At 44.8% G+C, this 13,471-nt stretch overlaps 1 protein-coding gene across 8 annotated transcripts in view; it reads left to right on the forward strand.

Moving 5' to 3' along the window:
* LOC106043905 (polypeptide N-acetylgalactosaminyltransferase 13) overlaps positions 1 to 13,471 on the forward strand; it is a 122,325-nt gene that overhangs the window by 105,003 nt on the left and 3,851 nt on the right. For 7 of the 8 annotated variants that reach the window (XM_048081000.2, XM_066999164.1, XM_066999165.1 and 4 more), the window contains one exon: positions 2,431 to 2,565. In XM_048081000.2, the coding sequence (XP_047936957.1) occupies positions 2,431 to 2,565 (135 nt within the window). Of the gene's footprint in view, positions 1 to 2,430; positions 2,566 to 8,405; positions 8,436 to 9,615; positions 13,467 to 13,471 lie in introns of those variants that run through there. The other variant, XM_048081006.2, reaches the window with a different exon arrangement.

Here is a 13,471-nt window from a genome sequence, read left to right on the forward strand (position 1 = left end):
TTGCTGTTGGTCCTGAACATGGACTGCTCTTATACCTCTTTCAAAGAAACCTTTTCAAAATGATACTCATGTCTCTTCCTTGGTTAGCCTTCAGCTATAAGTTTTCTTTTCTAAGTTCTTCTGGGGGATAAATGAATGAGATGGGTAGTACATGTACTTAGTTTTCAGCACATTGGCAAGCACTGGCAAAGCTGATGTTTGCAAAATAGCGGAGCAGTCATACGGTATTTTTAAAGGCCATGGAACTTGCTTTTGTACACAGAAAAAGGGGGGAAGGGAAATACGTATTTAAAAAATACTCATTTGAACACTAACTGGCATTTCTGATGCAGACTCAGTTCACCTGCTTCCAAAAGACACTGTGCTTCAGATTATGATCTCAGCAGAGCACTCATAGCTTGGTATTTAAAAATCTCTTCCCTCTTGAGAAAAGCCTGTCTGAGTATGGGCCCGTGTCTAACGTGTTTTTAAGTGAAAGCAAGACTTTGAGAACCTCAGATTTGATGTCAGTGATTTATCGCAGGATGAATAAATGCAAAAGGCAGCTGGTACTTTACTGTACCTGTGGATCCTAGATTTTCATCCAGACAAGTCGCTGGTGAGTCGTGAATAAGAAATAATAAAAAATGGGAAGACCGCTGATCCTAGCAGCCCATGGCTTTCCCACCTTTGTCTTGCTGCTGTGAGCTGACAGCTCCACAGCTTTCTTTGCATGCTTGTTTCGTATTCCGTGATCTAAATGATTTATCTGAACCTCCAACTTCAAAACACTTGCCTCTATTCCCTTGGCTGCTTTATGCAGTATATAGATCCTACAGGTTATTTAGGGAGAATTATCTTTACTGGCCCACCACTGCAAAGTGTCACGTTTCCAAGTGACACGGAATCCTCCGCCCTCAGCTTACTGCACTGAAGTTGTCGTTTGCTGCTTGATTGATTCTTTTTCGTTGAGTACAATTAAATTTTTCACCGAAAGTCTCAGTGGATAGACACTCCCTGGGGCACTGCAGTGTTTGTGGTTCAGAGTTCAGTCTTGGCCCTTTTAATTATCCTGCAGGCCTTTTGCGAGTGGAATAGATTTTACAGAAACTGTGAAATTGCCAAGTAATTGTTGTGTATGTCCAGATGTTGTATTCATCTGTGTTCTTATACCTCTGTTAATTGAAGCGTTGCTGCGTACGTGAGCATTTTACATACTGCTGACAATGCTGTTTCTCAGTTGTATGTGTGGATACAGGTTTATACTCATCAGAACCTGAATGGGACATCATAATTTTCCTATTTGTCATGGTATTTACACTGTCTTATCAGCTGTAGACTTTCTCCTATTTCTCTGCTTGTTTAGGTGCAGAAATGCCTGCTGCAGTGGTGCTGAGGTGCTGGGAGCTCTGGCAGCACGGCAGAGGCTGTTTGTAATGGGGGAGTGGATCCTCATGGGGAGGCTGAGACTCTGCTCTCTGGTCTCCCTGCGCTGAGGACAGGGAGCAGGAGAAGAAAAATAATTTGCTCTTTTGCAAAGGAAAGGATTTTTTGAAGTTTTTGTGCTGGGGCAGGCAGCATTGTGGTGGTTTTGAGCAGTGGGTTGGGAGCACAGAGATGCCCTGTGTCCAGGCCATGCAATTTAATGTAAATACTGGCGGTCCTACCAGAATCCTTCCTTTCCTCCCTCCTCCTTTGGTCTCCACATTTTAAATCCCCTCCTCGCTGTCTTCAAAGGGCAGACTTTGCTCCTTGCGTGGCTGGTGAGGAACATACAGAAGGGATGGCTGCACACCACACGGTGGATTATAGTTGTCAAGAATCTGTGGTCAATGTTATTTAGGGCTTCTCCAGCTCCCAAACCCATGGCCACATGTATAGGTGTTCTGCCAAACTAGTTTGATAGAATTTTGTTGGCAGATGGTTCTCTCATGCCTTCATTTATTTCCTAGTTTTATTAAGAGATCTGGTATTTCTGAAATACGCACATCAGTCTTTAACATAGATAACCCTTGGTACCGAAAGTTCAGGTCAGTGCTAGGAGGAACACTTAGTTTGAGAAGGCTCCGATTCTTCAGATGTTGGGGTCTGCTTGCCAGTAGAGCTGTGAAGTAGGCCGTGCTCACAACTGAATCCTGCTGCAGACTTATCTGATAAAGTCTTTGCTCTGTTTCTCTGCTGCATCTCCCCAGGAGGCTGAGTGGATGCTGGCTTTCTGTCTCAGAAAATTTCTTTTCCTAAACATGATACTCCTTTTCTTAGGTACAACAGACTTTCATCGTTGGAGAACCTTGCGTGAAACTCTTGCAAAACGCAAGACACCACCTCGGTGTTGGGAGAAGAAAGTCATTTTTCTTCACCAGAGTAGAAATGTTGTGTATTACGAATCAGCAATTATTTAGGACCGTGTTTTGCTGACGCTTTGTCACCTCAAACAATTTCTCTTTCCAGGTATTTTCTTACACGGCTGACAAAGAGATTCGCACGGACGACTTGTGCTTGGACGTGTCGAGGCTGAACGGCCCGGTGACCATGCTCAAGTGCCACCACATGCGGGGGAACCAGCTCTGGGAGTACGACGCCGAGGTACTGGGGCTGCGGGGCTGGGGCCGGCCGGGTTCCTCACGGGCAGGCCCGATTTGTCCCTGTGCCCCTGGGGCCTCCTGCCGTAGGGCAAACTCAGGAGCGCAAAATAATGCGGTTGGCTGACCAGTGTTCACGTATTTCCACAACATTTATCCTCAGAGGGGTGAGAAGGTCAAACTGCTTATCGCTTTAGAAAGCTCCTTTCTAGTAGCTGGCACTGCTATGCATCTTACACAATTAAAGAAGCATTTTTATATATAAATGAACTAGAAAGCAAGATTTTTTTTTCTAAGTTACAGTTTCTCAAGTGTGTTTCTTCTGGCTCTGGAAGATTATTGACTCTGGATCTTTAAATTGTTTAATCGCTTTCCATATACCAGTCACCTGTTTAGCTCGGCACTGCAGTGGAGTGGGACGTGGCTTTCTCTGGGTTTTGAAAGGTAGAACAGGTTGTAGAAATTTGGTGACTTACGGAGAAATTGCAAAATTAATACAAAAGACATGCAAGCATCTCAGTATTTGATGATTGAATTAATTATTTTTAAGTGCAACAGGAAACAGCAAATGAAAATGAAAACAAATTAATTTCAAGCTTTTGCTGTAAAATGTGAATGTGAGTTTTGCTTGGTGAAGTTCATGCAAAGGTATTAGCATTTTTTTTTCCAGATAGGACCTTTCTAACATATTATGGTAAGAAAAAAGTGTACAGGCCTGCCGTTGCATAACCCCGAACTGCCAAGTAGAGAAATCGCAATGATAGTGCGAGGTGCAATATGCTTTCTAAGTTTTGATACATTCTTGATTTTAACATCTGAATTTAAGCCAATTTTCTCTTTAGTAAAGAAGATGAATTTTCTTCTCACACAAAATGCATGACTATTTTGGTAATTTTAAGTGTTTTTGAGGTTGTTCATGCCAGCAATTAACGCTGGGGATTTAAGATCATGTAACTTCCTTCGTTTTATTCCTGTAAGCAGATGGTGGTGGATTTTTGCCCAGTGCTAGATTGCTTTAAAGGGAAGTGAGGAAGGCTTGGGCTGGGTCTCGTGCTGACACCCAGCACGAGAATTCGCTCCTGCCTGTAGCACAGCAGCATCCCAGTGGTGGGCATGGCTCTCTGTTTTCCAGTGTAACAGTGTCAGTCACCCTAAAATACCAGATTTTCCGACTATTGAAGTGGACTATTTGTTTCAAGTTCATCTCAGAAATACATTAAAGGATGAATTTTGAATATTGCATAGACACTGAATTTTTAGCATTTTTTGAATATTGCTGTTTACACACTTGAGCTAAGCGAGGCCAGGTCCCCTGGCACAGCACAGGAGGCAAGCTGCGTGCCAGCCCTCGGCCAGGATCCGCGGTCCCAGGGAGCGCTCGTGCACCACGTCCATCAGCTTCTGCAGGTGCCAGGTGCTGGTCGATAGATGGGCACAACAAAACTCGGGACAAGGTTTCTCCCAAAATGCTCCTTCCACTACCACCAGCATAGACAGCAATCTCTCCTGATAAGAAATTGTGCTGCTGGTTGCTTTTCTTTGGATGTTTAGGGCACAAACTACAGAAGATGGATTTCCACAGTGAGCAGTTTTAGCACTAGCTGCCCAATGGCCGCAGTTAGGCAGCTATGCTGTTCTAAGCTTAAAAATACCAACTTAGTTTTGGCATATTTCCATGACAGCAGAGCTAGAAGATACTGCACAGCTAGAACAATACTGCCTTGTAAGTCCATATGGTCTTTTAAGAACTATTTGCAAGGCTTCACAGAAACAGCTGCTTTCACTGTTCTGTAGGAAAAGATAAATTTCTCTCAACCCATTTCGCTCGCCTTTACTTTTAACTCTGGGAACTTGCTATCTTCTTCTCTTAGTCTAGCATTGTAGACCATCAGTGGAAAATTTCTCTGTAGCTGTGTAAAAACGACATCAACCGTTAGATGGAGCTCATAAAAAAGAAATACACTGTGTTTTGTGCTCAGATCTTACGTAAGGTATCTCAGAGGCAGCTGCTTCGCTGCCTCTCCTGGGTATAAACCGCAGCCCGTTGCACTGCGTGCCTTCCTATTTGCTTCCAAGAATAGTTCTGTTAACACACAATTTTACCCTGCAAACATTCAGGCTCAGCTTGCAAACCTTCTCTGAGATGTCAGTGCTCCTTGCACGTGTCAGTGCACGGACAGATGATGGGTGGTGGTGGCCTGGCACGGGGGCTATGGACAGAATCGGGGGCAAGGCAAGATGCAGGCACACATCTCACACCTGTATTACATGTGTGCTGTAGTTGCATTTAATATATTTATATTAAGTATCGCATTATGTATGTATATTCAGAGAAACAGTTGCACCATGCTGCCTGATCGCTGGTATCCATTCATTTTTCCAGCCAAATTGCACTCATTTTGACATTTCTGTACTCAGGAGTTGAGCTGAGATGATTTCTGGGTGTTGCACCATGGGTGCAGGCAGGAGGGATCCCTCCTCCTGCTAAAGGCATGCAGGAGTTAAGACTTGCTAATGGAACACAGTGCCTTGGCCATGTCTGGAAGTACAATGAGACACAAATAGTAATAAAAAAGGAGGCTTTTCTGATTTTTTTAAAATTTACATACTGTTTGATTTACGTACTGTTATTAATTTTTGCATCATAATGTTCTAGTTTATTTTAAGCTATAGTATTCAAATATTATGCATATATATATATATATATAAAAATCATGGTATGTAAGGCTTTTCCATGTATTCATATGTAGCTTAGTAATGCTAAGATTCCCTTAGATATGCCTAGCAGTTGTACTTTTTCAAAAATAAACAAAGAACTAAGAAGATTTAATGGTAGAGGTAAGAAAGGGAAATCTCAAACATTTCCTATGTACTTGTGAAGCTTTCAGATTTAGCTTGAAGCAAACTATTCAAAAAGCCCCTTCTCTCATTTGGGCACCAAAAGTATCCGAATTTGTGCAAAATGCTTTTAAAGCTTAAATTATTTGTACATTTTAAGGCGGGCTCGGGATGCAATCATCTGTGGAGACAAAGACAGAGCTGTGCAGTGGGGGGCACTGGCTCTCGCAGGCCCGGTGCCACGACGTGTTGGTGCTTGGCAGCACGGCCGCATGCCTCCTCCAGTTCTGGCGCCGGGACCCCTGAGCGTTTTGCCTGGTACAGCAGAAGAAAACAGCCATCAAGGCCCCAGTCAGTTTCAGAACAGAAAATCTCTTGCTGAATGAGAGGACAAGACCCCCCAGGATTTGGGGTCAGAATGGAGGTACGCAGGCAGGATGGGCAGAAATTCACTACTGACCCCTACGTCATCCCCGGGCCTTCGCTTTCACGGGTGCTGGATTCACCCCGAGCTTTTCCAGTGCAGCAGGCAGCATAAAGTGAAAGCACAAAGAGAGAGATCCCAAGGGGAATGAAGTAGAATTGAAATGTTCAGAGATATAAGGCGTTTGCAGAAAGAGTTCAGAAGATCTGCTCCTGGGAATGAGTCATGGAGCTGCACAGATGGGGAGGTAGTGAGGTTTTCAGAAGTGTCTGATAACTTTTAAAAAAAGTCGTTTGCCCCTGTAAATTGTATTTTGATGATACAAAAAATGACCATGAACCATTATCAGCATCTTGTCTTGTATTATCAGCTTTAAATCAGCTGATTGCTGCTTTTCAGCAAGACTATCGAATGGGAACACACAGAATACATCACATTATGTCTTAAAGAGCTACAATTGTGGTAGTGTCTTTATGACTTACATAAATAATGCAGGATTGTATGTCATTTGGAAAAAAAAAAGAGTTGCTTTTAGATATGTTTTGATTAAGCAAAAGTAATTGTGATTGAGGAGATCCTAAATGCTGGCAGATGGCCACAGGTTGTCTCTGCAAAAAGGTCATTGAAGAGAAAGGCGTGGTTTTAAAAATGAAGAAGGTGGGTAGGTTACCTAGCTTGGGGGGGAACATCGTGGTTTCCAACCAATAGCTCTCGCCTTAAAAGCAAGCATTTAAGTTGGTACTAGCAGGGGTTATCGCCTTGTCACATAGCTAGATGAATGCTCAAAGAGCTGAACTATTCTTGCGTTTTTCTCAAAAAAAATAAAAAAATAAAAAAAAAACAACACACACACACACAAAAAAAACCTTAAAAATTAGTTTTATGAATTTTCTGCTTAATATTCTCCAAAAGGAGAGTGGGAATGCAGAAGCATGTACGGTCCAGATTGAAAATTTACAGGAGTGCTGAGAGAATTGGGTTTCTGAGCACAAGTGATGCTTGAATCACAGCATCAGTGAAGATTTTGGGTGAGTTGCTCATAGCTCTGGGAAGGACCGATGTACAGTGAGTGGTGGGCACACAGCAGTATCGGGTCTGGGCGTCAGGTGCAGCTGTAAACTGATGGATAGTCTGCCTGCCTGAGGGAGCTGGTGTTGGAAGAAAGGCTGCTCACCGTAACCGTGTGGATAACCTGCTGCTTTCTTGTTCATTTGGTTTGTGAGATGGAGACTATTTTGAACCAAGCTTGAAAAGCAAGCTGATTTTCTTTGCAAAAGCCCAAAATTAAAAGAACCACTTTTAAGACATTATTTTGTGTTTGTTATCTAAAAGAAAAAAAAGGAAGTCCATGTTGAAACAAAATAGTTTTCAATCCAGATGTGGATTTTTTTTTTTTTTTTTTTGGTTTTCAGGTAGATTTTCCGTACTTCTGTTTTTCATTATGTCTGAAGCGTGGTGTGTGCTGGCTGTGGCTCTCAGGGCTGCGAGGCCGGTGCTGTAAGTCGCACGGGGTTGCCTGGGCCTATTTTCCTGTCACTTTTCTCTGCAAGGCCCTTTTCACTCAGCTAAATCCGACAGGGAAAATTACTTTAGGAATTAACCTGAAGGAGACAAACGGAGAGTCCAGTGTCAGTACTAATATTGGTGTAGCCTAAAAAGGAGGCCTTCTGCGCCCAGACCGATAGTGGATGTAGTTGGGATGTAAGGAACGCTTGCTGAGGACACCTGGTGCCGCGGGTAGCAGTGAGCTTCCCTGCTCGAGCCCCGTGCGGGGCAGGTGCCCCAGCCTGGGCAGCTCTCTTGTTTCTCCTGCAAACTGGCTCTGAGCGTTTCAAGCAATAGTAGTTCACAGCATTTTTAAACTGCAGGTCTTTTTTTTTTTTTTTTTTTTCTTGTGAATGTGTTTACATCTTGGCAGGAAATTCATTTTGTTTGATTTTTTTTTTTTAATCCATTGCCTTCTATTATTGATTTTTAATGCTTTCATTTCCTGCTTCTTCAACAGCCCATTACAATTCCTGGCCCTTTTTCAAGCTGCCTATTTCATTGCCAGGGCGGCTGTATAAATCAGCTCCATCAATGGGATGTGTCACGTTGGAATTTCTTAGCTTTCAAAGGCTTCCCATCAGCGTGTGTTTTATAACGTATTTATAATGCGTAAGTGCTACTTGCTTTGGGATGGGGATGGGAGACGAGTAGAAGGTGTGGGAGTTGGAAAGCCCTGCAGAGTACAGCTGCGTTTGTGCTCACGGGACTGGTGAATCCTGCGGTGTCTCCCTGCGACATCCAGGCCAATTTCAGTATGTGCAGCGTGGTGAAATCTTATGACATATAACATATGCAAATGCTCTTAGGGAAAAAGAAAAAAAGTCGCATCTGATAGAAAATACTTTCATTTCTTCTCACATGAATAATGATGTCAGGATTCAATCTTGCATAATTACTGTTATATTTGTCACTAAACATGACATCTGCGCAAAGCTGTCGAATGTGCATTCCCTGAAAGATGAAGGTCTTCGCGAAAAACGTGTCTTGAGTCGCTGAATCCAATTTCCCTTTTTTTTTTTCCCCCTGTCTGTCAGTATGCTGGTAAATGGGAATATAGCTTTGAGGTAAGTTTGGAAACAACTGCAGCCCCTGTGCCAAACCCTAGAATAGTGAGTGCCTCCCTGCCTCTCTCCTCCGGCAGTGCTGCGTACAAGCGGCTCGTGTAGTGCCTTTCTGTAGGCAGACTGTAGGGTGTCGGCGGTGTCAGGCTGCTGCTGTTTGTAGGGAGTACTTGGGTTCAAGTCCAGTAGCTCAGAAATATTTACTGTTCTGCATCTCCTGAGCAAGTACAGGTCCCGTGACTACCTCTTTTTAAAGTTATGGGACCCGTTGGGGCCGGTGTAGTCAGACCAGTATGTAACATAGCAGCTTACGGCCAACAGTTTGAATATTCCTTTAAACTGCAGCCTTAACAGCGAGTGTGAAAGGACTTACTCAGCTCCTTGGAAGTGAGTATGGAAGACATCACAGGTTTTTTATCTTAGAAAGTTGTGTTTAATAAAATGAGAGATGATCTCGTGCTTCCATTAGCACAGATATTCCACAGTCAGTGCTCCCTCGCTGCTTACACGAGCTAACTGTACTGTCTCATCTACCAGAGGAAACAGTCTGGTCAGATTGCCAAACAAACGCTTAATACTAATTATACAGGCGTGAAGAACCTGCTAAATTTAGGCATTAAGTGTAATACAGACATGCAATATAGAGAGATCATCACTTCTAGAAGTAATTTCTGTACCCCTGCTTTCCTTTAAAAATAGTAGGCAGAAGTGAACACGAAGCAATAACACGTAATGAAAGAAAAACAAGCATCGATGTTCATGCGGGTCGCTCAAAGTGACATTATAAGGACATTCGCTCTTGATATTTTTAGTGGCCTCTTTATATGGGCTTTACTTTCTCCCTTACCAAAAAGAAAAAAAGACTGAAGTGAGTGGTTCATGCAAAGATAGTTTCAATGAGAGGTCCAGACCAAGACATCATCTCTGCCCGAGCCTTGTGATGTGAAGGGAAAGTCAGGATAAGAGGCTTGGGGGCAGGATTCAGAAGCTGGCCCCACGGGCATTCACAGCACCGTTTGACAGCAGTGTTCACAGGCAGTCATCCCTCAGTCCCCTACGAATGCTGCTTCTAGATTTAGCTGCTTCGCTGCTGCGGATGTCCAGTCAGTCTGCTGCTTTCTCCCTTTTTTTTGTCCTCGTGTTTGCTGGTTTTGCTTACTTTGACCACCTTTCTGTCACGCAGACCCATACATTCCTGCATATAATCACCCAGTCGTGCCTGACGCTCAGCAGGATAGAGGACGGCACCCACGGCCCCACTGTGGAGGCTTGCAATGGTAGCCCCTTGCAAACCTGGATGCTAAGGAACTACACCAGGCTGGAAGTCTTTAGAAACATTTTTTACAGCCCCACTGACTATTTCCTTTAACAAACCGCTGGAGGTTGGTATCCAAACGTAACATCTGATGCAAATACACCCAAGTATAACATGTAAAGCAGGTATAACAGCTGATGATTTAAGCTATTTGCAGAAAAATACTTTTCCATCTTCTGCCTCTTTAACTCAGCTGAATTCTGTTCTTGCTTCCACAGATGTGTGTGTGTATATATCTAATAGTATATACGTTTAGTGTTAGTTATTAATTATAACTAATTTTGGATTATTTTAGCAGCCTTGAGCTACCTCTGTGATCTGTTTGTGTGACCATCATTGTTACTGTTTGCGATAGTTGCGGGTTTGATCCCCATTCCAAGACGTATAAATAATGCCAATAGCATGCTATTTTTGAGACACATTCATTCTGAAAATTCCCAATTTTAAGTAACCCACTTCTAGAGATAGTAGTGTTGATCAGCAGACAATTCCAAAACATGAACGAGTGGAGGAATCAAAATATCGTGGCAGCCACTGGTTTCGTTTCCTGGACAGTTTCGCTGATGTACGTAACGGAGCGCAGCGGGACAGCACAGGCTCAGAATACAGGCGGGGGCTGCTTTTCTCACTTCTAACTATGCCGCCTTCGCCTCTGAGTGCATCCCATTGAAACCAGAGCGCGTGCTGCTCTCCTTACGGCAGCCCCCTAATTAATAGCTGTAGCAAGGAAGAAGGATCTTGGCAGGTAGCGCCGAGTTTCAGCTGACAAAATCTGGGTGCTGGTTTCAGGCAGTGGTGGCCCAGGCTCGAGGGCACGGGTTGTGGCAGGGCTGGGCTGGGGCGCTGCAGGTGGACGGCTCTTGTCCTGGCAAGCTCATTGCAAGGAGGATGTGGCATGGTGTCTTCGTGCGAGCTGTGCGTGTCCCACTGAACGGCTGCGCTGCAGCAGAGTGCTCCGTGCTATTTCAAGAAATGACTTTTCTCAGTCAAGTTTAAAAATTATCTATAAATGTCTCTTCTGATGCGAACAACCTTTCCTGGTATCTTTCATTCGCAAAAGTCACTTTTTAAAGCGACTGAGAACTTTGCAGTTTGGTGTCAGTGGCTGCTAGAGCACAGGATCGCTGCTTCGTTGTCGTGCCGTAACACGCTCAGATTCTGCCCTCGTCAGGGCTATTATTTGCATACATTTGGTGAGCGTGAAACAACACCGCTTGCTCCTGCGCATCTGAATGGCTGTACAGCCCGCTCCGCATCCAGGCATGTGTCCTCGTGGTGGAGTAAAATCAGGATTCTAGGCTGGCTTGTATGAGTGTCATACTGCCTAGTAATTAATTGTTTCCCAAGCAAATGAGACCTTTTTTGTAATAGCACAAATAATGATAGAACACAAAAAGAAAAAAAAAAGACGAGACAGTTGAAAGTCCCAATGATATGGTAGCCTAGCATGAAATTATGCACTGAATAGAAGGGAACAGCTGATGGAGGCAGCAGCAGCATTTTTAGACCCGCTTGCATTTCTGGTTATAGTGGAAAATGATAGCAGTTTAATTGCACTTAAAACAATATAAGTGAAGAATCAGTGATGCTTTGAGCAGTGCTATTTAGTAAACAAGCTACTTCTGTTAGCACTGCTAATTCTTTCCTCTCGTAATTAGAGCAGAATGCCTTATATTCATCACTGAATGCATGTCAAATGGCCCCTCTATGATTTCTTACAGTGCCTGTAGGCTTTTCTTGGAGAATTGTGTAATAGTTTGTTTTAAACTGAGGAGCCAGTCTCTAGGGACAAGCTAGGGAAAGAATATTCGTAATAGACATTAAGAGTGTTAATATATGACATGTCAGTCCGGTATGAACGGCAGTGTAAAATTGCACAGCACAACAGCCCAGATCTGTGTGTGGATAATAAAATTGCATCAGCTGGTAGCAGAATGTTCTCATCTCCCTGCAGTTTAATTGGAACACCAGACAATGGTCTGGTCTTTAATATGGAGATAGCAGATGAGGCTTATTAGCAGTGAGACTGCATCAGAGAGTCGTTTCTGAACTGACCCCGTGTGCGTGACTCGAGGTAGGGGCGCGGTGCCTGTGCTCTGCGAGAGACGGCTGCGGCAGCGCCCTGCGGCTCCGGAGAGCCAGGCAGCACGACGCAGTGCTACTTCAGGTAGGGCTGTTTGTTTTTATAAGCCATGGAAGAACGTGGTCCATAAAACCCCGTGGGGCAGCAGAGCTGCTGCAGGACCTGCCACACGTGGGGCAGCAGTGCCACAGCAGGCAGTGCCAAAATGGGCAGCTCGGGGCCGGGGCCCGGTGGAGCTGCCGACGGCACCGTGCGAGCTGGGGCTCTGGCGGGGCAGGAGCATGGCTCTGGGCACAGTCCTTGCAGGGCACAACCTTGATTTTTCGGAACCAGGTGCAGTAGCAAACAGATGTTTGCTGTGGAAGTGTTAAGTCTTTACTGAGCGTGTAAAACTGTCGGTGGGTGAATGCTCATCGTGCAGCTGCTGGGCTGTGCCAGGGCTGTGCAGGACGTGCTTGGGGCAAGCCCCGCTGCGAGCCGTGCCCTGATCTCCGGCACAGGGAGCAGGGGACGTGGTGTTCCCAGTCCTGCGGTGGCAGCGTGGCGTGGGGCATTGCCATGGGGAGCCAGGGAGGCATGTCCAGCCACTTCCAGCACGGGGCGCGCATCAGCTCCAGCCCTGCACGGGGCTGTCTGCAGCGTTGCTCTCCCCGTGGCCTCTGCATGGTTCCATGTGGGAATCGCACCGCTGTCACAGACGGGCAGCTGCTGACACACGTATTTGTGCGGGTGCATGGGCAAGTCTGTGTGTAATGTGGTTTTAATTGTTTTTTTCTGGAACCGAAGGACCTTTTAGGAAACAAACATATTAACAGCAGTAAATTAGTAACTGCAAAGCTTTGTACCAAAGGTGCCTGAGGTACCGAGATTTTGTGTGCAAAATCCCAGATGAACCCCAGAACAGGGGTGCAGAGAGCACCACCTCCTCAGTTGTCAATGTGCCTGCCCGGTTTTGTTGAAGTCCACAACTTCATGCTCAGTTTCCCTTGATCTCTTCATGTATGTCCTCCCAGTGCTTTGGACCAGAACATTGTTTCTGCCAAGAGTGTTTCTGCCAAATATGTTCAATTTCCTATTGTCCCCTTCTGACTCTCCCATTGCCCAGAAACATAGCGTCATGTAGTCAAAAAAAATGAAAGGGACAAGTGTCCCAAAGGAGAAAGAATATATTGTAAACAGAAATGTTTTCACCTGTATGTTACTGTTGTTAATATAATTCTAAGCAAATACAAGTTTTAGTTTCCCATTAGCAATTATTTCTGAACTTAGAATGCACTGGCCTGAAATGCGTACACGGTTGGGTTGTCAGAGCCTAAATCCCTTAACCCAAACCACTGTTGCTTTGAATTAACACTTGCTTGCACTTACTTTTGTACTTTTCTGTTGCGTTTATTTGTTTCTGGGTTCAGCAGTGGCGCTCGCTCCCCAGGCTTGACCACTCGAGAGAAGGTGAGCGGGGTACCCCTCGGGGCAGCAAGGGGCGTGTAGGGGTCTCAGAGCTTGGTGAATGGTAACGGGCATGGGACAGGGATGAGCACTTGTCTTGTGGCTTGTGTAGTGCCTAGAGTAGGACTCACACAGCTCACAGATCTGTTTTCGGCAGTAATGATGGTGCTGCAGCTCTTGCACTTCTCTGTTGCA

This window comes from Anser cygnoides, chromosome 6, assembly GCF_040182565.1.
Source record: "Anser cygnoides isolate HZ-2024a breed goose chromosome 6, Taihu_goose_T2T_genome, whole genome shotgun sequence".
Taxonomy (NCBI): domain Eukaryota; kingdom Metazoa; phylum Chordata; class Aves; order Anseriformes; family Anatidae; genus Anser; species Anser cygnoides.